General features: G+C 39.9%; 1 protein-coding gene across 2 annotated transcripts in view; it reads right to left on the bottom strand.

Moving 5' to 3' along the window:
• snx19b (sorting nexin 19b) overlaps nucleotides 1-27,178 on the bottom strand; it is a 33,115-nt gene that overhangs the window by 4,860 nt on the left and 1,077 nt on the right. For both annotated transcript variants that reach the window (XM_044032188.1, XM_044032189.1), the window contains exons 2-11: nucleotides 26,683-26,962; nucleotides 25,966-26,160; nucleotides 24,430-25,650; nucleotides 23,216-23,414; nucleotides 22,948-23,048; nucleotides 22,733-22,852; nucleotides 22,418-22,527; nucleotides 21,725-21,818; nucleotides 21,437-21,596; nucleotides 16,606-16,735 (exon numbers count right to left, since the gene is read on the bottom strand). In XM_044032188.1, the coding sequence (XP_043888123.1) occupies nucleotides 16,606-16,735; nucleotides 21,437-21,596; nucleotides 21,725-21,818; nucleotides 22,418-22,527; nucleotides 22,733-22,852; nucleotides 22,948-23,048; nucleotides 23,216-23,414; nucleotides 24,430-25,650; nucleotides 25,966-26,160; nucleotides 26,683-26,886 (2,534 nt within the window). In that variant the 5' untranslated portion in view covers nucleotides 26,887-26,962. The remainder of the gene's footprint in view (nucleotides 1-16,605; nucleotides 16,736-21,436; nucleotides 21,597-21,724; nucleotides 21,819-22,417; nucleotides 22,528-22,732; nucleotides 22,853-22,947; nucleotides 23,049-23,215; nucleotides 23,415-24,429; nucleotides 25,651-25,965; nucleotides 26,161-26,682; nucleotides 26,963-27,178) is intronic.

Raw genomic sequence — 27,178 nt, 5'->3', positions numbered from 1 at the left:
TGTGGTCTATTTACTGAGCCACAGCATGTGTTTGTTAACGCCTGTTTGTCTGTTAATGTTTATAACCTTTATGTTTGACATTTTGGTCACAACTGTAACTATTTCTTTTTCTGCAGTGTTAGCGCCCCCTACATTACATGTTCTTAGTTTTGGTACTGCTATTTGAATAGCGCAATATCAGTGCAGGTGCAGCACTGTTTATTTTTCAATCCTAAATCTTCAATCATAACTGATTTGCTATATATTCAGTTTTGTTACTTCACTAATGTTCAATCTAGATCTTTAGTGAAGACAGAAAATTAGAGGGAGCAATTAAGAGCTCTGGTAAAGACACCATTAAAAGTAATTGGTGTCTATGTAGTAGTTATCTACTGTGTAATGCTTGGCTTTAGGGGAAATCCTCTAAATAAGGTATGCCTTTTAGTTTTTACAGTCTTTCCAGGAAGAGAAAATGTACTCCACAACTGCAATATCATTGTTGCATAAAGAGGAAAGTTGCACACTCATATTGACTTTAACAAGAGAAATCAGTTTTTAAAATAAATAATAAACCAAACCAGAGACACAAAACAAACAATTGTACATCTGTAAATTGAGTTTATAGCAAAGTATTCTCCCAGCTACCAAATTCAATTCAAATCATTCAATTGTATTTGTATAGAGCCAACTCACATCTTCTTCACACAGTAAAGTAAGGGCCTTACAATATTATAAAGTATTATATTATACAAACACAAAAACCTCCCTTTATAAGATGCTGAACTTTGTATTTTTGGTGATGATGCTTGTTTTATCCATCAAATGATTCCACTATGTAACACTTAAAAAAATACTTATTATATACCCCGTGTTCTCTGGCGCTGTAAAAACACAACGTAGTATGGTGATTAGTATGATTAGACCGCAAATCAACCACGTCTAATGAATAGCAAAGTATACGTTACATAAATGACTGTTGCATTTGAAAGCAAAATGTGTGAACATGCACCTGCATGTCATGCCTCCATTATATTTAATGATCCCAAGACAGTTTTAGCAGTAGTCTACCTTTGCTTGGATGCATGTGCCCTGTGCCACATGATGACATAGTCGTAATCACGTCCTCTTGTTGCAGCCTTTTTTTTTTACAGTTATAAAGCAACTGTTTATCTACAAGAAAAAAAAGTACATATATTCATACAGGAATGAAGAGTGGAAACATCATTTCTGTGCCACCTTTAAATGCAAAAAGAGCTAATGAGAAGCAAATACTCATTCAACATCCCAGTTTGTGTTTGTTGAAGAGAGATTTTGTGGAGGTGAAGTCATGAGTTGACTAAACAGTGTGCAGATTCGACTTGATTCACTCAGTTGCATCCTGCTGGGTAGTAAACACTAATTAGTCCGTCATCTGCAGAAATCGGGCTGATGTCAAGGAACACAAACAATCTCCTCGACCAGGACCCCTGTTGTATCATGTCATACCTCCTACCTTCCCCAGCCCACATGGCCCATCTATTTCCACTACCACTGCCAAAAAAAACAAAAAGATTTTAATGTTTCAATCATGTTGTGGAATTCAGGTATTTTCATGGGGAACAAAAGAGCGTTCGAAGGGCAACATAAATCGAAGAAATAACCAAGCTTCGGTAAATCCCGTTTTATACTCCAGAAATAGACAGACAATAATATCACTCAACACTTTCCTCTCATGTCACACACGTGGAGAACTGTGTTGTGTTGCAGCCACTGTGATAGTTTGTTGTGTAATGTCTCCATGTAGACATTTAATCTTCAACCGTCGGACAAAAACATTCTTCCTGTTCTCCCCTTTTTATTGTTTCCACCAATGATGATTGATCACCTCTGGTGCACTTTGCCTCTCAGTAAATGCAAAATCTCTTCTTTGTCAAGTATTTCAACATTCCTTTCACACCCATCTCTTATGACAAACAAGATAGATACAGATAACCGTTGGGATCAGGATGATAAAAAGGTAATTGATAGTCAGCTGGAGGCGTGTGGCTACGCTCCTGAAACCTTTCACTGGAGCATGAATTGAAAACAGTCTTTAGACTTCAATGATACACACATACTGTCATCCTGTATTTATAGAAACCCTTAGATAAAACTAATGACGTTGGCAGGAAAGGTCTCCCTGCAGCACCATTCGGCTGGATTCGTATTGGGTTTAGTTGGGTGAGATATATTTGCCATCATCATCTGTTAAGAGCACCAGCATCAGCAGTAATACCTGTCACTGCCAAATTATGAGATGCGGTTAGTAATAGATGATATTCCATGGAGAAAAAAAGTCAGCTGACTCATGACTGTTTTGATCGGCACTTGAATGTGCCAGAAAAACACTAGATCCCTGGCACTGTAAACAATACAGAAATAGATGGGAAAATATCAGACTCCTGCAGCCCTCAAAGGTTTAAAATTACTAATCGACACACGTTATTAAAAATAATCCATTCCCCTCTCCAGAATTAAATGCTATCCAAACGAGGGTGCTAAAGGCATAATTGAGTATAACAACCATTACATGACTATTCCAAACTTTCAAACACAGGGTCAGTTTTTCTTCTAACAGCCTTCAAACATGTTGTGTATCCAATGTCAATGATACAGCTCTAAAAATAATAGTTCATTACCTCGTCACTTTTACAAGAAAGTGTCGTGGTAAAAGTCGGTGCCAGACGTTCACCAAAAGCAGCTGCACTCAGACTGAGAAGCAGGGATAAAATTAGAGGTCAGTCAATATGATGAAGTGCTAATTGTCCCATGTTCACAGCCAAGCCTCACTCAGAACTGCCACAGTCATAGACTTCTAAGATTAACACTACATCTGTTTACATACAACAATATACTACTTATAGATACATTACCGACATACTGTCAACTGAATTAAATTAGCACATGTGAAAACAACATTAAGGCCAGATGTATGGGTTTCATTGGGCATTTCACTAGAAGAGATTTGCTTCTCCACCCAAAAAAAGATGTTTTTCCATTTAAACGTCAGCTTAAAAACTGTTAAAAAGTTTACATTTGGTCATTTTACGACTCTTAAAATTATGTAGACTGTAATATATAGATTTATTCATAGTGTTACAACGCAAGGCTTAATGAAAGTTTTCAGTTCAATGTTCAATGCTCTACCATCAAAACATTTCAAGACCAGTGTGAAGGATTTAGTGGCACCAAGGAGCAAAGTTGCATATCACAATCAACTGAACTCTGGTACAACATGGCAGACTTCATAAAAGAGGTCCCACTCTGGTGTAATATTAGGGGACAATAATATAACAATAGATTTTAGATGCTATATTCAATTTCTGCTAAACAGATTGTACATACTGGACTACAACTACTTTGTATTCTGAGGTTGACCACTTAAAGACAAATTGTTGACATACATATTCTTTTTAAAATTGCATAGTACACCGAAAAATGTATTTGTTATTATTTTAAAACGACTCATCCTAAAGGCACACACCCACATCCAAACAAAGAAAAATAAAATCTTTGTAAATGAAACAGTCAAAAAACTTAAATCTACATCTCATAGAACACATTTGCGTTGTTCATCTTTGATGCTCTGGTCTCTGGAGATCACAGAGAATCATTATTCACAGAGGTTTACACTATTTACTAAAAGACTGCTACAGTTTTCAAATGCACACACACACACACACACACACATACACACATTATCGTAATAATGTAGCTTCACAACTTGTTTGACCTTTTTCTATGAAGAGTCAGGTAAATGATTAAAAAGTGGCAGCATCCACACACTAGTTACTGCGCCCAAGTAAGCTCTTTTATTATCACTAGGGCCCCGTAACATCACCTGGTCAGTGATGGAGTGTTCTTGGGAGAAGTAACTAACAAGCAGTAACTTCTGCCAACACTCGCTTTCTAACTACCATTATGTTACCACTCAGACGCCACCTCCAGCCTCTCTTGCACTCACATCACCGGAGTTCCTTGAGCTGTGGATTTATTACCAGGTCTGGAGCCAACGGCTCAGGACCACCATGGACCTCCACCACACTCACTTCACTTCAGGAGATCTAATTATGTGACTTAAGTACCTCACAATTCTGTGAGGCCCCATTTTCTTATGGTTTGAGGACATCACAGACAGTAACACACATCCAGACCCGCCTCCACAACTGCACCGTCCTGCCCACGTTTTAGCATTTTTCAATATGATGCAGTGGGTGGTGTTTGGCTCAGAACAGGAGGTGAAATTAGCCTCATTTGGAAAAAGGTGATGTAACTTATTTTGTTGCCATGCACCAATTCCTGTTTAGTAAAATCACAAACAGGAAGTGACGGGAAGAGTTGTGCACTTGTTTGCTTACTGCATGTTGCCTAGCAACTGTCACTCAAATCCTATAACCACACCCAACGTGTCTTCATGAAGGCGACTGTAAAGATTTTTTCCCCCCAAACTTTACTTTTTCTACTTATTCAGCCATGAATATTTAATGTTACAAAGAAACACTTCTAAACTGACCTTAACAGAATTTGAAGGTGAATTATGAGATCGAAGATTATTTTAAACATAAAACTATGCATTGCAGTCGCCGTTATGGGGAACATCTTTGTTTAAATTTCTAGACAGCGGTGACTCCAGACAGCCACAGGGCTGGTGCACAAACAGGCACAAAGCAGGATGAGATCACCAAATGTCAACATTAGGAAAAGGCGAACACAATGACAGTTGAGTGGGTTTCATCATCATCATCATCACATAATGGCCTACAGAGGACTAAATAGATCTCACACACACACACACACACACACACACCAGAGGATGCAGATCCAACACCACAGATGTGAGTGGTGAGGACATCACTGCTGCTCCTCCATTCAGGCCGTGACGCTGTTTTACAGCCGTCTGCCCTGCTGTCTGAGGTCAGCCCAGTTTGTCTGTGTACGTGTGAATGTGCCCGTACGGTACTGGGACGCTTCATCATATCTCATTTCCCCCGAGGCTGGTCAACACACGGACACGTGGCGTTATAGCCTTGAGTCACAATTTACTCACATGATGTGTCCCACAGAGATTGACATGAATGTCTTGGCTCTGGTCATGTCACACTAATACCAAAAGTGACCTGCATAACGACACACAAGAGCAACATTAAGATGGGTGAGTGCACGCAAACACACTCAGCTAATTAGAGCTGCCAAATGCCAAGTAAGTCTATATGGTCTGGTACATTATTGTTAGCGTGCAAGCAGCTCCAATATCAAAGAGATATTTTCCATTCAAAAGCAGCAAAGTACTGTTGTCCACCTGTGGATTTCATGTGGCTTAAAACAAACAAAGCATTTAGAGTGAAGCCGAATTCATACTTTCTGTGTCTGCGGGTCTGCAAAAGTCAGATATGGGCCGCGTGCTGTAAATGTTGACTTCTTCTTCATGGAATTAAAAAAAGAAAAACACTACCCAGTCCATCATCATCTTTATGGTCTCTTCAGTCTCATCCTCTTCTCATCCTGTCCACATACTCTTCACCACTCATGGCCAGGACTGTAAACACATAGCATGTGCAGACATACATGAGCAACTGTACATTCTGTGTATGATGCAGATCTTATGCTCCATGTTGTGCAGCACTTTCCAGTTCAGTTGGTGGCATGCACTTATTTTGGTTGAGGATGAGTCAACAAACATGATGGTAACCATGGACCTTTGCTTTAGGTTATGCAAGGTTATTGCTCAAGCAATACAAGGACGTGAAGATGGGGCGAAACGTCTGGCCAGAAATTGCAGAAAGTAACTCATTTAGAGTCACTCTGATGCATATGAGTGGATCACATAGGTACACAAAATATCACCAATCTGGTCTGTCAGTCTGGTCGTTTGTGAAACGTCTTGCAGATGTTTTTGTCCTCATTACTGGCCTTTTTGAATATACTGTACTGATCATAAAGGGAAAAGAATAATAGTATATTAGGCTGATTTAGCAGTGACGTACACATAGCATTTGATGACTATACCCGAGACTGCTTGGGTGAAAAACATGCTGCTCTCACGAAAGAATACAGGGACCTCGCCAGTTATTCTCTCTGCTAGTGATTACTCCAGCTCCTCTGCTGGGCTTGCCAGGAAAGAGGCGTTTACAGTGCAGGTGACATACTATAATCTGGAGAGGAAAATCCCCTCAAGCATTGCACTGAAATTTCCAAAGGTACACAAGCAGCAACGGTAGGGAGTAGGCAGTGCCAGTCCAATATGAACTCAGGGGAAGATCACTGAGTGACTTTGGGACGGAACAAACATTGCGTCTGTCTAGTTATTTAAGTCACAGGGTAAAATTACTTACATTTTCGTCACTGTGCAAACTGACCTTGGATGGATATCAATGAACACATTTTATGACATTAATAAAGCTACATTTTTGAAAATTAAATTGACATTCGTATTGACACTTTGTGCAGCACAAAACTTTAACTATATGGAAATTCCAGCTATTGTGCATATTTTTCTATTTTAGAAAAGGGTATAAAACACTTGAGGGGCTTATTTGTGCCAACACTGAGCCTCTGGATATGTTTAACATGGCAGGTGCTTGACATTTAGAGTTACTGGTGCTAAAATAAGCACTGATCACCACTAGATATTAATTTATTTTATTCCTTCTGAGCCTTGTTACATTTTAGAAACTAGAAAGAGCACACATTTCTGCCAAGGTCGCTCGTTTTCTCATAGTGTCAACATGGATCAAGATCTTGATTTCAAACAAACCACACGGAAATTGTGACCTATATGAGGTACTTTTTCCCCCCCAAACAATACTGACATTTTACCATTTCTAATAAAAAAGACCATTAAGCCTCCTATATTGCAAGGTAAACCACTGTTTTTCCAAATCCGTGTCCAGATCTTCCCAAACTTCTGTCCTTTACTTTTTCAATTATGCTGCTCACAGACCAACATGGCCGACTACCTCTCTCGCAATGTTAGATTCAGATCTGCTCCAGTTCAGAGGTTTTCCCTCCACAAATTTCCTGGACATTGGTTCAGACGTTTTTGAGTGATCAGACAAACAGACAGACTCATGCCACCTCAGACAACCCTTCTAGTAGGAGGTAATGAGTCAGATTTGTATCCACATTGATTACAATTTTTACAAAATTTCCAGAAAACAATTTATTGTGTTTTATTTTTATCTTCCATAAAGCAACTGCAGAAGTGTAACTAGACAACATACTTAAAACAAAGGCTGTCAAACAAGAAACCACATAGAAAACAACCTGATGGAAATTTGACATTCCTGCTTGTTTTTAACGTATCGATGAGACAAACATTAGTCAGTTTGTCAGTCCATGTATATCTGATGTGGAACGCAAGGTTGACTCATGTCTGAGTCACTCGCTTCCCGGACATAATGATTAATGTGCGAAGTCAAAAAAAAATCTCCATTTTTACTATTTCTTTCAAAGGGTTTGTTGTGCACAAGTAAAACGTGAGCATTAAAAACAAATATAAATAATAAAAATGAACACAATTAAAGGATATTCTAAAGATATATTAGTTTGACTAGCTATCTACAGTTACTTTTTTCTATTCCGTGTACATCCTTAATTCACTGGGCCTCTATTAGTATTTCATGCCACTAGAATGTTCTAGAAGAGACACTGTCTACGTTCTGCAATGATAAGCATATATAATCAAAGCTGTAAAACAAAGAACAGCCAATCTCACAAACTGTTTGAATCAAGTCTGAATCAAGTGATTAGCTTAACAACTCTGTGGCTCAGCTCCAACAATCAACATTCCAGATAAAGAGGAGATGCTTGGAATACTTGGCAGGAGCTCAATGTGTGATCCAAGAAAATTCAAATACATGATAATCAGCTGACCTGGCCTAAAACTATGAGAGTGTTGGACTCCGCTGGGGTTTATTTCAGTTGCCATTTATGGTGAACTCACACAAGTATAACAAGGTCACGTTTGAGCTAAATTAAGCTTACAGCCTGTTTTCAACCGACATACTTGTGCAATATGACTGCACGTATGTCTCTGGAGACAGAAGATGAACCAGGACTACGGAGACTCAGCTCAGTCCCTGGGCTCAGGTGAGGTCTGGAAACAGACTCAGCCTGGAAGAGGTCACTGCATGACTATATACTATATGCTTCTGATGTAAGACACTGTATTTAGCACTTATCAAGTTCACTTGCTAAGAAAACATCCCTAACAGGACTTAAGCACTAGTCCTCCATGTAACTTTAACAAGTGTGCAGACAATAATGACCCATATTATCTTGCATGTCCTGCCATGGAGGGATTTAAATAAGGAAGAATCAGCTCAGAGGCTGAAGGAATAAGTGTGTTTCATAAATTTCATGAGAAGTAACCTTTAGGGTCATATAATGACCTATAATGTACCCTTGAGATGATTGCAGAGGTCTATAGGAGTACAAAAGAACCTGCAGACTACTATCTAGGAGTGTAGAAAAGGATGTGTTCCCTGCGCAAATCTGATGGATTTTTACAGTGACAACACAGAATGAACCACTCAGGCTGAATGCTCCTGCTTTAGGGTGCACATTTAAATTTGTCTCATCACAGGAACAACTTGTCCACGGGTCTCGTGCCTCTCCCTCGCCATGAAAGGTTGGTAGACAGTCTGCACCATTACGTAACAAGAGGCATATTTTCCATCGAACTCTACTCTGCTTCCCACAAATGCCAAAGTCCATAATGTGTGGCTCATTCGTCTGACCTCCAGAACTATCGGCCTTGCAATGATTTCCTGCTGACAAAAGAAAATTGCAGCTTCTACGCAAAGGTCCACTGTTTGCACCTCATTCTTGGCCCCAGGACCGATATGTCAAGACACAGCACAAGAGTAGAGAAAAGCACAGCACAAGACTCTTATATCACCTCCTCGCTATGAAAACAGCCAGATGTGTTAAATCCTCCTGAGCTGAAGAGAGATCTCTGTTTTGGGTCCAATCGTTCAGAAGACTTACTGGATTCCCCACATTGCTGTCACTGAGAATCAGTAGGACTTCACACAGTAACAAGGCATGAGGTCTGCTGTTGTGTTAAGACTGTATGAAAAATGATCTGTGACACTTGAGGTACCAAATAAAACACTATGTCCACAAGAATAAATTCTTGAACAGCCACTACTAAAGTCAAAACTGCACTTAAACAGTCATCTTTGGAGGTGAACACATACGGCTTTTTATTACACTGGTCATATTTCAAAATGAATACATGCTAATACATATTCATATTCATGATATCAGACCACAGTGCCTGAAACAAGTATTTTCTATCTGAGGAGGACATGGTGGCCGACCTACAGCAGACAACCAGGCAATTGACCTCCTTTAAAGAGGTAAACATCAGTCCATATGGATCTGCGCAGCGAGCTGGAGGCTGGTGTCTGAGCTGTAGTGTTAGTGTTGTGGCTTTTGCAATGATGACTCACAGGCTACTGTTACCCAACATTAGACAAGTGAAACACAACATGTGCAAACTTCATGAATCTACATGAAGGCCTTCAGCAACTACACTAAGCTTCAAATTCAGAGGATATACATGTATCTCAGAATGACTTGCAATTGTATACCCTGTGAGTACATATACACGGAGGAGCAGGTCCACATTTCCTGTCTCTCCTAAATAGTGCTGAATCAAATAAAGGCAAATATGGTGAAGAAAGTGTGGTCTTGTATGAACTATTCTTAAACCTGCATTAAAGCTGAGGAAGGCAAGATATTGCTGGCATTATTGATCAGTAATTCCATGACAGCCTTTCATCACCTCCTGGCTCAAGATAACTTTTTCATGTCCGATACTTTTATCACAGCTAATATGAGCCCAATACTGTCTTTATTACACGTCTATTTTGCTTTTAAATAACTCCACATACGCTCCATTTTAACCAAATGATAGAGTTTGGTTCAGTACTGTGCATAATGAAACTATTACTGTCCTGCATATATCAAGTTTAATAGTAATAACACCTTTCACAGGGTTGAGTCACACCAATGGGCGAGAGAATTAGTCACAATTTAATACAAATCTGCTGTGACCCTTTCTCTCTTCATCCAAGTATGTGCACAGTTATCACATCACAACTTTGTAGCTTAGAAAAAACATTTGACTTTTTTAACAGTTTGATTTTTAAATGTTTCTTTCAACTAAAAATTCTTACATGACTGGTAGCTTTTCATCGTTCTGCTGATGTTTCTGAAGCCAGTTGCTACTATGAGCTTCCAGATGTCATGGGACATTGATGAGCAAAGTTCCAAGTTCAACAGTGTCTGGTGCTTGTCATGAAGATGGGGGGGCTGAACAATTTGTCCTTGTCAAGTCTAAATTGCAATTTGAAACAAACAAATTACAAAGACTGCAATTACATTTTTCTATATTTGGTTGTTCTTTTTACTGTGTGAATGGAAAAATGGCACAACATACTTGTTGGAAACATTTGAAGAGCTTCATGTTCTCAACCTTTCATTAGAGACAGCAATAGCTTAATGTCCAGTGGTAAGAATGTAGGGCATATATTTAGACAGAGATTGTATAGTATTTAAAATGTTATTTTCATCCAAATGTCATCCAAATTATTTTCATTTATTTATTATTTCCTTAAAAGTAAGAATTGTCTGTGTTATCATTTCCTTATAATGAGCCCTTTTATCATTCAAAAATGTTGGTGTTTTTGCCAAAGCTCTGAAAAGTGTTTGGAGCGCGGTTCAGCAGTTCACTCAAAACATCTAGCTGTTTGAAAGTTAATGGCATCTAACATTGTTTTGACTTTCATAAAATGTGTGTTTTGAAACAGTCTTTACAATTCATCTACATCATTTCAATTCAAATAGTATTGACTATAATGACTAGATTAGCATAGCATGACTCAGTGCCACCTGCCCATACTCAAGAAAATGTGCAAATTTAAAAGGCAAGCTCTTGAAACCAAAAAACAAATGACGAAATAGTGTGCAAGAGCACTCAATGTGAATGAAATGTACTACTAAGGAAAGCCAGTGTAATGTTGTGTTTTTTGATGTCGGAGTTCTGACCACATTTTTAGTTCTCTCCAAATACCACATTGTGGTCACAGGCTAAACTGTGCAGCAGCAAGTCAGAAACCACTTTACACTGAAGCCAAACAACTTGTTGTTCACTGCCAGTGAAATCTAAGCAGGCCACTGGATGTCAGACAGAGATGCCTGGGTATTAATTAACAGTGTAGCAGGAGCAGAGACAGACAGCGCAAAAAGAAAACAGACTGAAAGAGTGAGAGCTCTCTCTCTGGCAACTGTTGACATGCTTTAAAGCCTTCACACTCCCCTTCAACCTCACCTCCATCATCAAGTTGAATTGTTTACAGAAGCGCTAATATGGCATATTAAGGTGTAAAAATAAAGGTGCGTGTCACTGGATGACAGGTGCAGCTAAAGACTGGCAGAGCAGAGGTGCCACAATGAAGTGTGGTGAACCAGTAAGCACCAGCTTTTATTTTTGTTAGCACCAATTGACTAAAGGACATATTTTATTGACACAGCTATCAGTATATTCACAGAAGTGAAGTGGATAGCACTAGTCTCTAAGAACAAGAAGGTTCCACTTTAGGTCAGGGCCTTTTCTGTGAGGAGTTTGCATGTTCTCCCTGTGTGGGTTTACTCTGGGTTAGCTGGCGTCTTCCCACAGACCAAACACAAACAAATTGGGTTTAAATTAACTGGAGACTCATGTCCACAGGTGTGAATGTGAATAGTTATTTGTCTCTGCATTGCTGCTTTCAGACATGCACTGAAGCTTGGAGAATTTCTGAAGGTGTACGTGTATGGCCGGGGTGTAGGGGGGTCTGGATAGAGGGGGTAGTCCCTTGGTTGCTGTCTGCTGTGCCCGTACCATGCATCAGTAGGATGGACATGCACCACTGGCCCCCATCCATCCTCCCAACTCTCTTTTATTGCCTCCAAGCGCCCGACATATCTCCCATTTCAATACTTAGTGGACGCACAAGAATGATATTTTCTGTTGCAAAAATGTGCATGCCAGGGCGTTCATATTCACATGAAAGTCAGATGAAGACACTTGTAGTAGAACTGTCAATTCTGATCCGTCATGAAACAAATTTGAAAAATGTGTCTGGTAATGTGCACGTAGCCCGAGTCAGAATGAAAATGTGATTGCAAATATCCACAAAAGTGGCTCCAGATGTTCTCTGGAACTTCTCCTGCCAGCTTCCAAGTCAAATCTTCAGATAACGTCTGTGTGAGTCCTTAGAAGAACACAGAGGGCCAAACGCTAGGTAATTCACGGAGAGTGAATGGGCTGCTTCCTGCATACACCACCTAGGCACATGCATTTTTCATATTTGTCAGAACGGCAAACTCCGGACAGTCTGTCTGTCAGTCACATTTCTCATGACATAGTCTGCAGTTCATGTCTGAAAAATGGCTTAATGTGATAGGATGGTGACCTGCCTAGGCTGTATCTTTCCCCTCACTCAATGTCAGCTGAAATTGGCTTCTTGCTCTCCACATGTGACCTTTTTACACAAAGCGGGCCAAAAACAATATATGGATCTGTTAATTATAATTATTAGCACCTGTGCCTTGACCAAGTGAGCGGAGTGCTACATGTGAATCTATCAACAGTTGTGTTGACTACTCTAGACTTGCAGAAGGAATGCAGGACAATTATAGTTTGTCAACTGAACAGCCTGCCAACAAAATCTGAATGACTTCATTACAATTATTATATTGTATCCTCATTGCCACTGACCCAACACACAACTGCAGCCACTGTTGTTCAGAGCATGAAAGCAAAAGCAGGTGCACAGTTGTTGTTCTGTTCTTGGATAAAAATCACCTCAACGCTCTCATGCATGCGTTCATTAAGTCATTTATACTGATGGATCCTTGACTCAAGATGATCACTTATTCTTCTGCACCTTTTAATTTGGCAAGCCAAGGACTCATTGTGTTTACAGACACATTTATCAGTAGGATCCCTTCACATGCTTGTGATGTTGCTGCACTCTGCTACATCTAGACACTGACAGCAATCTGGCCCCAGCTGGTTTTTCCATCCAGACTGCTGTCTACGAGAAAGAGACTATATTCATCTTAAACTGTCCCACTTTCCAGTCCATAAAAATCAGACATCTCCCAAACCAGAGCCTCGCCTTGGACCCATTTATAGGAGCGAAGAGTCGGCATTTCCAGCCAGATCTGTCACACACACACAGGCCCAGATTTGACGACCCAGAGTCGGGTCCTGGTTTCATCGCTCATGAAAGAAACGCACTTTCTCTATCCCCTTGCAATTCCAAATTAAATTCTGATGTACGGCTCTGCGCTAACGTTTTTGCTTTCACAAATGGATTCTAATTCTTAATTCTTATTAATTTCCAAAATGAAGAGTGAGCTTACAGAAGAAAAATGTAATCTAATCAATATTTGGTCTGACCACCCCTTTCAAAACAGCATCAATTCTTAAAAGTACACTTGCACAAAGCCAGAGCTTTTGTAGGATTGTCCAGTGTATGATTAACCAATTGTACCAAACAGGTGCAAATGATCATTTTCATATGCCGGTTGAAACACGGTCATTAACTGAAACAGAAACAGCTGTATAGGAGGCTTAAATCTGGATGAGGAACAGGCAGACACTAGTACGATGGTGAGGCTGTGGAAAACATTTTCATGTCACAGGTCATACACAATCGCAACATGACAAAAGGTAGTTATACTACATAAGCAAGGTTGTCTTCCCGGCAAAGGTTTCAAAGCAAATGGGGGTTTCAAGATGTGCTGTTCAAGAAGAAGCACAAATAAACGGGCAACGTTGAGGACTGTAGACACAGTGGTCGGCCAAGGAAGCTTAGTGTGGCAGATGACAGACAAATCCTGTTTACTTCCCTCCAAAACCGGAAGATGTCCAGTAGGGCCATCAGCTCAGAACAGACAGGAAACCTGTGGGACCCACGTACACCCATCTACTGTCCAGAGAATTCCGGACAAGGCCAAGCAACTCAACTACGCATGAAAACCTAAGAACTGAGGTGCAGAAAAATGGCTGCAGGTGCTCTGGACTGACGCGTCAAATTTGAAATATTTGACTGTAGCAGAAGGCAGTTTGTTCGCCAAAGGACTGGAACGCGGTATTATAATGACTGTCTGCAGGCGATAGAGAAGAATGGTGGAGATTCCTTGAAAGACTGGGGCTGAATTTCTGCAAAACACGTTTGGGATTTGTCAGGATTAATGTGTCCTTAATGCTGAGAAATAAAAGCAGATACTTATCCATCATGCAATACCATCAGGGAGGCATTAATTAAATTTATTCTGCAACAGGACAACGACCCCAAACACGCAGCCAATTTTCAACAAAGTTCAAACAAATGCTAATGATGAACAACTATAAATGACTGGAACTATTTTAGCAAGATAACATGTGGTGCTTGTATTAGCAGTAATCCACAGCATTTTGTCTCTGCACAGAGAAACCAGTTGACGAGGTGACATACCTGCAATACTGAGAGCTGTCACTGCAATGTTGACAGACCGCTGCCTAATATAGATGAGGCTAAACAAAAGTACAAGGCCTTTCATACTTGGTTGCTGGAACCGCTTAAAATAGAGGGCCTAGTATCAACGTGAAGCAATGATATTCTCATACCGACGCCCCAGGGAACGTGAGGTCAGCACTAAGAGCACAAACACTAGAACCTGAGAACACTGTCTACATGTTCAGTTTACTGGCAGCAGGAGCTATACCTAACTGTGTCAAATGTTTGTGGAGTTTATGTAAGACATTCTTATAAGGGTCAAACAGTGCAGTCATATGCACAGAGGTTTTTTTTTTTAAACAACTGCAGTAATGAAAAGCCTTCATACTATTAAAGAAGCCAGAGCTAGCTTGTCTAATCGGATGAAGAGATATTTTCTTTTCAGTTTACGTTTTTGTTGAGTGGTTAATAAGTACACCGCATGACAAGTGATGCCTGAGGTTTTATAAGACATGAACCTCTGCAAAGACTCAGCCTCAGTCTGAAATATCAACTCCTTTTACTAACGGCTGCACATGAGCCAGAGTCCCCATTCCGACTCATAAACAGCTCTCTTTCTCTCTCTGTGGATCCTCCACAAGGAAACACATGTCTTCATGTCCTGACCTGGCTGAGAGTACTCGGTGAGTGGCCCACTCACCTCTGATGTACAAGTTTCCATTTCCATTCTCTTCATTTTTTATGGCCTGTAAAAGCTTCATTTAGAGGCAAACTTTGTGACAGGGAGACAGAAAATGATATGTAGCATCAGTCAGGTGGAAAGATAGACTGGATAGAGTTATAGCAATAGTTAAAGTATCTATGTGAGGTTTTAGCTCGGTGATACGATAATGTCATAAAATAAAAACAAAATAATTGTGGATTGCCTGCTTGAGCTTGTCTCCAAATTAGTTTGGAGTTTAAGCCTCTCACGTTAGCTGTGTTTCCACCAAGTCATATCCCATGGAAGTTGAGGAAACTTGTGGAGACAAACAGCCACAAACCGAGCAGGACAGAAAGAGCTGCTGGATGTCCCCCATCCCCTTCTTTAAATAGCATACCCTGGGAACGGTTACTGTGTCTTAAAGGTTTTTTTTCTGTAGCTTTCTGATAACGGAATTGGGCAATCACACCTACTGCAGTTCAGTACAGGTGTCCAATGGGGAGAATGTTACCTGGGTTACAAATTAAATCCAACATCTTTTTTCTGTAAATTAAAGTTCACTTGTTGTTTACGGGGACACAGGACACATATCTATTTTTATTATTTCTGTGAAGTTTCTCAGTGATCCAGGTAGTCGCAGTACACACCAACAACATGCTGAATTGGCCGCTGAAGGTGCTAAACACAGCGCCCAGAATGATGAGGGCTCTGGATGGTCACTGACTTCCACAACAACTGAATAATGGGGCAGTGTGTCCCGGGAAAAGGGCAAATGGACTTGCTTGAGTTATGTTTCACCTCTATAGCTTGTTCTCCACAGAATTGGCTTGATGTTACCTAAAGAGTAGATTCTTTCATTCTTTTCATTCCGTGATTCTTTAGGGGGACAGGCGAGATACACTTTGTGTCATATAACCACCATATTTGGTGTTACTGACTTTTACATTCAGGAATTCTTGAAGTGGTTTGTGTCTCTTTTATAGCGTAGCTGTATCTGCTGGTCAGAGGAAAATTTCACAATATTTGGCAAAACAAACAGACATAGCTCTGACAAGACCTCACAATACTATATTTCATTTTGCCCCCACTATCAACAGAATGGATGGCAAATGGAAGAAAATAATGAATAAATACTACTTTTCACTTTAATTTTCATCATTTATCTGCACTGTGAGTCATTAAGTGTTGGCCACAGCCTCTTGTGGGGCTGCAGGTGTGTCAATAAAGGCCATTTAAATAAAACATTTAGTCATTCTTTTTTTAAATAAAAAGAGTCATTAAGTAAATAAGTTTAAAAGAACATAATTGAATGACATGCTAGTACATTTAACCTCCCCTTTAATGACTGTGTATTTATTTACTTGTATTATGTGTGCATTTATCTGTCTAATAAACGCAGCGTGTCACCTGTCGATCAAGGTCCCGAACAGCAGCCTGATGGTCCTCTGAATGTTTTCGGTGCACAGCCAGCTCCACTGCTCCTTCATCAGCAGACACAAGATGTTCAGCGCGACCTCAGCCAGTGCCGTCTCAGATGCTGTGGTCACCACATGGAAGATATATATGTTAAAAATGTGACTATCACTGACAGACATTTTAACATACATTATAATCTAACAACACCTAAGAATCTTGTAAATTCTTCTGTTTGACTCTGAGGGACGCTTGGTCACATCAGTTCTTCAAACATTTACTAACACTGCCCTCATGTGGTTAAACAAGATGCTGCTTGTTCTGCTGGGTGTGATTTATTAATGTTTTTTTTTAAATGTATAATAAGTTTGAATCAAATTAAACATGACTGAGGTGCAAGAAAACAAACGATAATACACTGCAAACATTTCAAAACAATTCAAGTCACCTAGGGACGGAGCTGGATACTGAAAAGATCGACATAGATGTTTATTTTATGACAAATGTTTATTTAAAAATGATTGACCTTTGGAAGCTCGACAAAATGAAAGTAGATAAAAATGGAAGTAGGCATCATAACGTGTTCTAATGATTCTTTAGTTTTCATAATAAGTAAAACTGTAACAGTCATATTAAATGATGTGCAGATAAAAGCAAATGAGTTCAGCTTCAATCACAGGCTGTTTTTTTGTACCCGGTCACTTGTGTTTGGATGATTGGAATCCATTCAAGGGGAGTTCTACTCCTTTTATTTCTTTATTCTTTCTGAGCTAAATACTGATATACCCTGCATGATTAGCACTTTGTATGTTTTATAACCTATGATCATGGTGAACTACACTCATAATCATAATTTGAACATTAATATCAACACAAATGTAAATGTAAAGACTCACATGTGTTTACATCAGGGATGATTCAATGGCTGATTTAAACATACATCTAAACAGTGTTCTAACTGTGATATCCCAATGATGGCAATGATAGCTATATATTTATTTCATACAATGCCACCATATACTCATCTACACTTTCTATGCCGCACTACAGTCCTTGGATTACATGATTAATAGAAATTGATACAATTATTTGCACAACTTTTTAATTTAACAACTTTTCTCGCTACATTCAAACTATTGTTAAATGAGTTTGTTTGTTTGTAAGTCGCTAGATTTGTTGCTAGTCGTTTTTTTTTAAAAACTACAGACATTATTTCCCTTTCTTTCCTCTGGCTCGGTTCATACTGTCATTGTTTCTGTTATTAAATCGAATGTTTACAATGTCTTCTTCTCTGTTGTTTGGTAACGTTAGAGCACAACTACAGTGCTGGCATATGTACTAGAGCGCTTTGAGTCGTTTCAGGTTGGTTCCGCGTGGACGGAGATATTTCCTGAAACGATGCCGTCACATCAAGTAGCACCCACGAAAACGTTTCGTCCTACTCCTGTATATAGTCCTGACCCATGCAGGCAACCTCTGCCCCTGTGTGCGTCACAAAGATGAAGCAGGGGAAGACGTCTCTTCCTCACGGCAGCAACTTTGTCACTGACTACAGAAGCTCAGTTAATGTCTGCTTTTTTTTCCAGCAGTTTGGTTTGGAGTTTTAGCTCTGAAAAAACTATCATAAAAATACTTTAGTTTCTTTCATTCACTGAGATGGGGGTCTTCAAATTGAAACATTAACTTTATTTAATTTTTCTAAATGCTGCAGTTGAATCTAATTTCACATTTAGCTACATTTAGGGTTGCTTCAGATTCAGTGTTTAAATTTCAAAGCACTGTTAGAAACATCAAGGTATGCAGACGTCTGCAGAGCTGCTGTAAAATTAGCACGCTATTCTCCTGTGTGTGAACTCTCTGGTAACTTTGGTTGTGGAACACTGCAGAGGATCTTTACAAGCCAGACACTTCATTCACCCTGACTGTCTGGAAAAAGACAGCCCTTCGAAAAGACAATGACCAGATGCCTCAACAGGTATGAAACGCAATTTGGAATCAATTAAACAGAGAACGGTATTCTCATGTCACCCAGATGCCAGAATCTTTTTCATATATATGGAACTCAAGAGGTTCATGAAGCAGCAATTCACAGGTGCCTCCAAATTCTCTTCATCACCTATAAGATGTTTCCATACATAAAACATGAAGTCTCACAATTGACAGAGTATGTGTGTTAGAGTAGAGATGTGCAGTCAGAGACGGGACAAAAGAAACTACCTACACTAGAATCTATACTTAAAAAACTTACTTATACAGTATAAACAGAAATAAGGTATGAATGGATAAACTGTCAAACAAACTTTTGGATGAAAAAAATTGTTTTGGTGACAGCAGCATTTATGAAGTTTCTGAGAACACATATTAATTGGTCACTATTTAAATATGGATGAGATGATGCCTATAATAAAGAATGTTTTATATATCTTTTTTTTTATTATTAATTTATTTTGTTGTTTTCTTTTGTTTTACTTTTTAAAAAAAGGTATTCGGGTTGAAACGCTGTAATCTAACAATTGTAGTAACGTATGTAATGTGTTACTGAATGTCAATAAAAAGTCAATTGGCAATGGCAACCTGATTAATTGGATCTACAGACTGGCAACCTATTCAGACCCCACCTTTAACCCTATGTCAGCTGGGATTGACTCCAGCTCCTTCCACCACCCTCAACTGGAGGATAAGGCAGTAGAAAATGGATGGATGGATGGATGGATAATTGATCTACCTTTACCAAAAGTAGTCAAGATTTTCTGGTCTGAATGAAACTAACCTGAACGGTCTCCAGGCAGTGATCATCACTTGCCCACTGTCCTATCATTGAAGCCTGGTGGTGACAGCAGGTTCCTACATTCCCTTTTTTTCTTTGGCTAATTAAAAATAGTCTTTATGAGGCAGCAACTGACAGTTGTACAGTCCGGTCAGTAACAACAGTACAAGACCAGTGGCTTTTTCAAACATTAGCCTCACTGTTTTATGAGGCCACTATCTGGGATTCGTTACATCAGTCACAAAAACTATGTGCTTAAATTTGAAACTGAAAAAACAAAACAAATTGTCGTTTCTATTATTGTTTGTATGATGTAATGATTTTTAATGCTTAGTATATTACTGATTATTAACCTGTTCAACTACTGGTTATGAAAAAGGCATGAAATTTACAATCCTAGCCCAGAGTGACTCACTTGGGAAAACACTTTGAGGTTCTCTGTAAGAACGTTAAATTGGACAATCCCCATTGAAACTGAGAGAGCTTGAGAATGAAAGGATGGAGAGGAGAATGATAGTACATCTCCAAATATAGATGTGCAAAGGTTAATGACGCTCATGCCCCGAGCGGTTTCGGTTTTGTTACTTTGATCAAGACGCAGCAGAAGCAAACCTGCCAGTGACAACATTTCCTGAGAGCTGTGATTGTGTGTTGTGTTAGAACAAGTACCCTACATGAAATAAAATCAATACACTGGATGAGCAGTCAAAGAAAGTACTGAAAGCGAGATTACTCACACTTTTATAATGTGCAGCTGTCTCTCCCTAGAATGAGTCAACCTTAAATTAAATGTAAAAGATAATTTCCAGTATTACAGTTTCCAACCCTGTCAGAGATGTTCATCAAAGCCAAACGACATTCAAAGTGCGTTTCGATGCACGACAACCCGTGAAAACTTCTTTTGGTTTGGAAATTAAATTAAACAAAATAAAAAATACAGGGTTGTCACACCATGTAAAGTCTCCAGCTACAGCAGCAGACCAAAGACCCGAGGCTGCCAAAATATAAACCTGGTCGGACGAGTCTGAGTCTGATGAGTGACTGGAATATGGGACAAGCTGGTTTCGATCAGAGGGTCCTGCCATAATTATGATCAGATACTGACTGGAAAATGGTGGAGTGAAGGAGACAGGAAAGAAGGAAGTCACAACAGGCAGTGAGTCAGTGTGTTGCTGCTGCTGCTGCTGCTGCTGCTGCTGCTCAGACACACACACACACACACACACACACACACACACACACACACACACACACAAAAAGAGGACAGACCGTGCTGACGCAGACAAACAGACATGATGTGCAGATAATGAGGAGAAGCCGGGAGGTTGAAGGATTAAAACTGCTCTTTTTGTATATTTAATGAAAACGTGAAAAAATACAGAACATTGCTGACCTGATCCTTTTAGTTTTGAGTCCAATATTGGATTTGAGCTAAATTTAAATATTTGATTAAATCTATTTAAGATCATCATTCAAACTCTAGGGCCAGTTTTCTGTGTTTGTAATAAGCTTAAGTGCTAAAGCTAGAAAGACCTGGTATGAACTGCTAACATAGCCTAAATTAAATGCAAGTTGTTTTGATGATGATGAGGATGGTTTTTATTGGTGTGTTGCAAAAGGTTTAAAATGACCTAAAGCAGCCATTAGATATTTACCTTCTCTGGTTATATCGATTGTAATTTTAAGACGCATCATATCTGCACCTGATCACCACTCTTATATATTTAGTATATACTGTAGTATACTGTAGTATACTGTAGTGTACTACAGTATACTACATTTTCGTCTGGATTTCGGCTGCATTTTCGTCTGGATGGACAGAAACGCAGCCCTTTTAAAAATCATGACTGATTTGATTTCATTGTGGCTCTTATCAGTTGCAGCTCTACAAACAGCTGTGAATGAACATTCGGGCACACATGTGAATCATGTGTTCATATGGACACAGATTATTTCTAATCCAGAGTTTATCTAATGCATATCTGGACACGGTAGTGTCAATGAGGCAAAACTACCTGACTGAGCTTGGCAACAAAACTGTGAACGTCCTTCTCTTACCATGTCCCTGACTCCGCTTTTCTCTCGAGCCGTCATCCTGGTATCCCATGAATTCTCTGACTAATGGACTGTCCTCCCTCTCCAACGCAGCTCTGATGGATAGTTTTTCTTGCTCAGTAATAAACACTTCCAGATCTTCCAAGGACATCCGGTTGAACACCTTTAACAGAACAAAGGAGAAGGCAGGAGAAGAGTGCATCATTTTAGATTCAGCACTTTCGTATGCGAGTACAAAAGTGCCGTGTCGGTGGATTAAACACATCGGTGACACAAATGTAAGATACTTACTGTGCTTCTTTGCTCCAAACTGAACAAAACTGCTGGTCGTATGTCTGAGCCGTTCATAGGGAGAATGTTTTTACTAGAGAACTTCAGACGAGACCTACAGGTGTACGAACACAGAAAAAAAAATCAACTTTGTATTTTGAAAGAAACATTTTCCACAATCGTGATTGTTCTCTACCTGAATGAATGTTATTACAATTCATGTGCTTGCAAGTTCAAGTGGTTCATGCTCCACAAATGCTAGCCCCCTTCATGCAGGACACCATCCCTCACAGGTTTCCTTTATCATTTATAACTAGGTTATTTCCAACAGCAGCCATCGGAGGGATGTTTTTCAATAAGAAGGTGTAGTAAAGACTTCAAACTGGGACTCCCCATCTTATCATATGGATAAGGAACATCTTTTTCTGTATCTGTAACTATTTCTGCCATGCACTTGTTTGCCTCTGCCTTAAGTTGACTTTCCACAAATGTGGTCACTCTCATTTTCTATTTCTAAATCACAATCTTTAATAATGGCCAGAGAACTGTGTACTTAATGTCATGATACCGTACAACATGCATTTATGAGAACTTTTGCCATAATCGGCACATGAGTAATTGAGTTGTGTAAAAAAAGACATTTCCCCTCCGGGCTGTGTGATTATGTTTCTGGCACATGTGGAGAAAAGCTGTTCTGGGAATCTTGAGACATACTTGCTCTTCTTGTCAAAACCTATCTTCATTCCATCCGTCTCTGTCTCATTGTCCTCTGTGGGGCTTTGAAGCTCTGAACGAGGAAAGGCTGTTTTCAGTGTATCCACAATCTGTACACAAAAACACACATGGGCGACTTTTCAAATCCACTACAAACCCAGCAGAGGCCTCGACATATTTCTCTGACAAATAAACACAATTATTTTTTTTCCATGTGTTTACGTCGCTGAATCACAGTCTGGCTACAGGAATAACTAGTCATATACAATATTCTTGTAAAATAAATTGTTGAGGAATAAAATATTCACAACAAACCTTGTCTATGCGTGATACAATGAAAGGTTTCTTCACAAAGGCAATTCTGGCATCTGTGTTCAGGGCAAGAAACTCCTGCATCTCTTCACTATTGGCAATTTCAGGAATGGCACAGAGTTGCTGAAAAACAGGAGAAAGTCGTGGCGACGACCTTAGGGATCATAAACACGGTGCACTCTTTTCATGTGAGCATGTAAAAACATCAATCCACAAACCTTAAGAAAAGTTTCTAGGAGTCCTCTCCGGGCCTCTATCTTGTCACTGTCCATGTTTCCAAATGGCATGTCAGGAAATATTTTCTTTGGACCTTTAACACCTTAAAAATGGTAAAAAAAGAAGATGTTCTCTCCAGCAACTCAAGGATTAACTAAAGATCGAGCTGTATCTGTAGGTAGTAATGCCGGTAACTAGCATCAAGATGTCATTTTTCTTTTATCCTAAAAATACGCAACAATAAGCCAATGCTACATTCACGTCTCCTACCTTTTATGAGTTTCCTTAGCTCGCTCTTTTCCTCCAGTCGTGTTTGCAGGTTGAGAAACTCACTGTATCGTCTGTTGACCATGTGATATGCTACTGGCTGGATGCGAGAGGGATTCTCACTACTTGTCTGCACAGCTTCGGCATCCTCAGAGCCAGGCTGGATGCTTTCTTGGTTCTCACACCCCATTGCCGTCTCGTACTTAAAAACAACACAAAAATGTGCAATGCTTGTTTCTTTGTGGATTCCTGTCACTTGTATGTTGTGTGAAACACTTCCGTTTGTGGCAGAGTTTGCTGTAACATATTATTAGCAGTAGGCAGCAGAATCTCAAGAAAAATGATTGATTGTTATGTCCCATCTGCTGGTTGTTACATTTTGGTTCTCTCTCAGATCACTAAATTAAACATTATATAAATACATTGTAGCATAAAAATATCTATTTTTCTATTTTTGTGCCAATGTTTGGTTCATTATCATCAAAACCTGGGCACAGAACACTCACATCAGATGTCTAAAGCTATGTTGTCCTTGTTGTTGAATATATGCTGTGTTTCCATGTTGTGGTGCGTTGTTATTATTGTTGGCAGCATTTTGAATTTGTCTGTGAATATGTGTTGTGTTGTGTTTTACGTTTGACTTCTGCTTCCTGCCCAGAAACAACTAAATAAAATGAAATATAGCTCATAGGTGAATCTGGTGCAGCCTCCGAGCTGGACATTGTCCCCGTCAATGAAACTAATAAATAAAATAGAAACTCTCCACAAAGGAAAACAGTGAACATAGTGGTCTGACAATTTGTATCCAAAATGTCAACGTTACAAATGTCTGATGTGAATGAATTTGTATGATTTGTATGAAATGTTATGATTACAAGTGTGTGAGCGTCTGATGCTTTTATGGTCAAAATAACGTAGCGACAACAAACCTTTTAGAAGACTAATACAAATGCAGATGGTGTCGTTTGGCATTACCGTTAAATTAAATGTGCAATGGTGTGTACAGTTTTAACATCACAATGAAAGGTTTAAGAGAGAAAATTGTCTATTACGGCTTTAAATGGTTGAAAATATCTTGAGTATCTTTGAGGCGGATCACCACCGTGCCTCTACTACCCACCATAGAATTGGTCTACAAATGTTGCACCTGGAAAAGTACTGGATCACAAGATGGGCAGAGGATAGGCAAACAGACATAGATGGTGAGATGCCCTTACTTTGATGGTGTATAATGTGTAGGGGTGTGAGCCAGTGCCTCTGTGCTCCTTTGCTGTGATGGTGCCAGTGATGCGGAGGTTCTGGATGATGACTGGTCCATCTGGGCTGCTGAGGGGCTCAAAACTGAACGATGGCATGGGAGAAGGAACCTGCAATGGACTGCCAGCTGTCAGCTCACTGGGGTTCCCAAACCCAGTTTGGTCTACACCCAGAGGAAGGTCTCTGGATAGGTTACCTGAAGAGGAACTGGCATCCCTCTCCAAGTCCTGGAGGCTGCCGACACTGAGAGTCCCCTCTACTGCCCTACTGGATAAGAGGCTGTAGCCATTAGGATGTTCCAAATTCACCAGGATGTTTGGACAGGAGCCACCCACTGCAGAGGGGCAGACATCGTCTAAGTCCACATCATTGTTGTTTTTAACAGATGTGGTGCATTCTTTCCTTCTGTCATACAGACTCTCCTCTTGGCCTATCATCACCAGGGAATCATTAGAACTCTGCTTATAATCAGCCAAAGGAGAATCTAGGTCAGAGTCATTTTCCTGGTAAAATGGGTTTGATTTGCTTCCTCTAATGAAACACTCAAGGAAGGGAGGGGTACTTTCTTCTTCTTCTAAAGCATTGTTCTGGGGACAGTCCACCTCCTCGCCGTCAAAGACATCATAGACAGTAAGCTCAGTCATCTCTGTCTCAGCAGGGACAGTGTGAGTCTCTGCTCTTGCTGGAGGAGCTTCAGTATTCTTCTGAGGTACCTGTGATGTCTCCAGTGGTGGAGCAAGCTCTGATTCAGCAGTTGGTGGTAACAATGGCTGTGGGGAAGGAGTCACTGTCTCTCTGACTGGTTCCTGGAGTGTCCCAGACATGCCAAATATTTCAATCATAAGCATGTTTAACCAGTCAGGGTCAGACAGTTTTGCAATGAGAGGCAGAAAGACGTTACAGGTGATGAGCTCTCCGACAACAAACCGTCCTGTTTGGCTCTCCAAGTGCGGCGATGGCACCAAAACATGCAACAGCAAATCTACAAATGCTCGGGTGTAGTTGAGCTCCGCTGTATCACTGGTCGTGGCAAGATGAGGTGTGGTAACCCTTGAATATGCTCTCCACAACTGCTCACTCTCACAGCTCATGGACGTCTGCTGTTCAGTGAACAGCTCCTTGCTTCTGATGTAGTCCTGCAGGTGGCAGCCAAACAGATCTAGGATCCTCTGGGTGAGCTCCTGCAGTGATCAGAAAATCAGGTCATTTAAATGTGTGAATGAATTTAGTTCTTTTATTTGCAATCTCCTACGTCATTTTGTTTTCTTTCAATTCGGTTTGAGGGTGTAACTATACACCATTCAGACACAATCAACTGTTACATTTTTATTCAGTTGTAGATTTTATTTCAAACTGATCAAAATGTCATTTTTGTGCAGTAGTCTAGGCCAAATAACTCGTAAAGATAAAATAAAAACATGAAATCAGGTCACACATGTAAAAGTGCACACAAACAAACAGCACTGCCACAACTGCCAACATTTAAATTGCAGTACCTTTCTGTTGACATGTCTTGCACGGGTTTTCATTTCCATAGCCATAGAGAGCATGGCGTCATGAATCTCAGTCTCAAAGCTTGTGTCAGAGGACACAGTGGAATACCAGGAGGTGATAAAGTCCCTGATGATTTTCCTCACTGTGTTATGGATCTCCTCATCCAAGTGTTGATCGTCCCCCACAGAGGCTGGGACCTAAAGTTTCACAACAAATATTCAATCAGTATTTATTTTTATATCTTTTATACTTATTTTCAGAGTCTTAAAGCAAGGGCTGGTGATTTGTCAATCTGTTTACAACTCAGAGGGCTACAGTTCAAAGATTATTGATTCCTCCAATTTGTCTTTGAGATAATAGATATAAGTCTATTAAAATGGAACATCATTATGAACAATTGCAAAGGACAATGAGCTGTTTGTATGTGCCCCACCACATGGACGATGGAACACAACAGCATAGTAATGCATGTACAATCTAGCACAAGGCAAATAACTATAACTATATAATAATAACAACCTGTTTAAATTAAAGCATGTCTTGCTACAACAATAAACTCTATCAGCAAAAGGTATTGCCACTGTCTAGATCTCTCTCTGTTCTGGATCATTTTTTGTTCCATCAAAAGGACTTTTAAGGGGAAAAAAGGGCCAACAGCATTGTTGCATCTTATAAACTATATATAACTATCTATAACTATGTCAACAAATCACATTTACCTCCTCCAGAGTGATGAACCTCTCAAGATGGACCACATTTTCAGACTCTAGGACCACCTGCGAGCCAAGCCAGCCACCAAGCACCACCAGCAGGCTGGTGAACACGCACAGCAGCCAGATGTTGACCAGCAGGTGGAACAGAACCAGCCATGCCAACACTACACCAAAGCCCAGCAAGCTCCTCTGTCCCAAAACCTCAGTCATGGCACCCTAAGGTGTTTACTGACCAACACCCTCAGGAAGAAATGCGTTGATTGTACACTCTGAGGAACATCCCACCCTGACAAATAAAAACAGTAGAGAACACAGATCAGGTATAATGTTTCAAAATAGACTGAGAACCTGCACAGGTGATAGTTTGAGATCAAATGTGGATTTATATGAAATCAATTGGGTAAATATGAACAGAATAATATGCAAATGAGGGTCAGAAATGAGCTGTTTTGTATGTATCAACAACAGGATTTGAGGCAGTGCTAACGGCTGTTAATTCCAA

This window comes from Solea senegalensis, linkage group LG8 (genome assembly GCF_019176455.1).
Source record: "Solea senegalensis isolate Sse05_10M linkage group LG8, IFAPA_SoseM_1, whole genome shotgun sequence".
NCBI lineage: Eukaryota > Metazoa > Chordata > Actinopteri > Pleuronectiformes > Soleidae > Solea > Solea senegalensis.
This window is presented reverse-complemented; position numbering and strand designations above follow the sequence as displayed.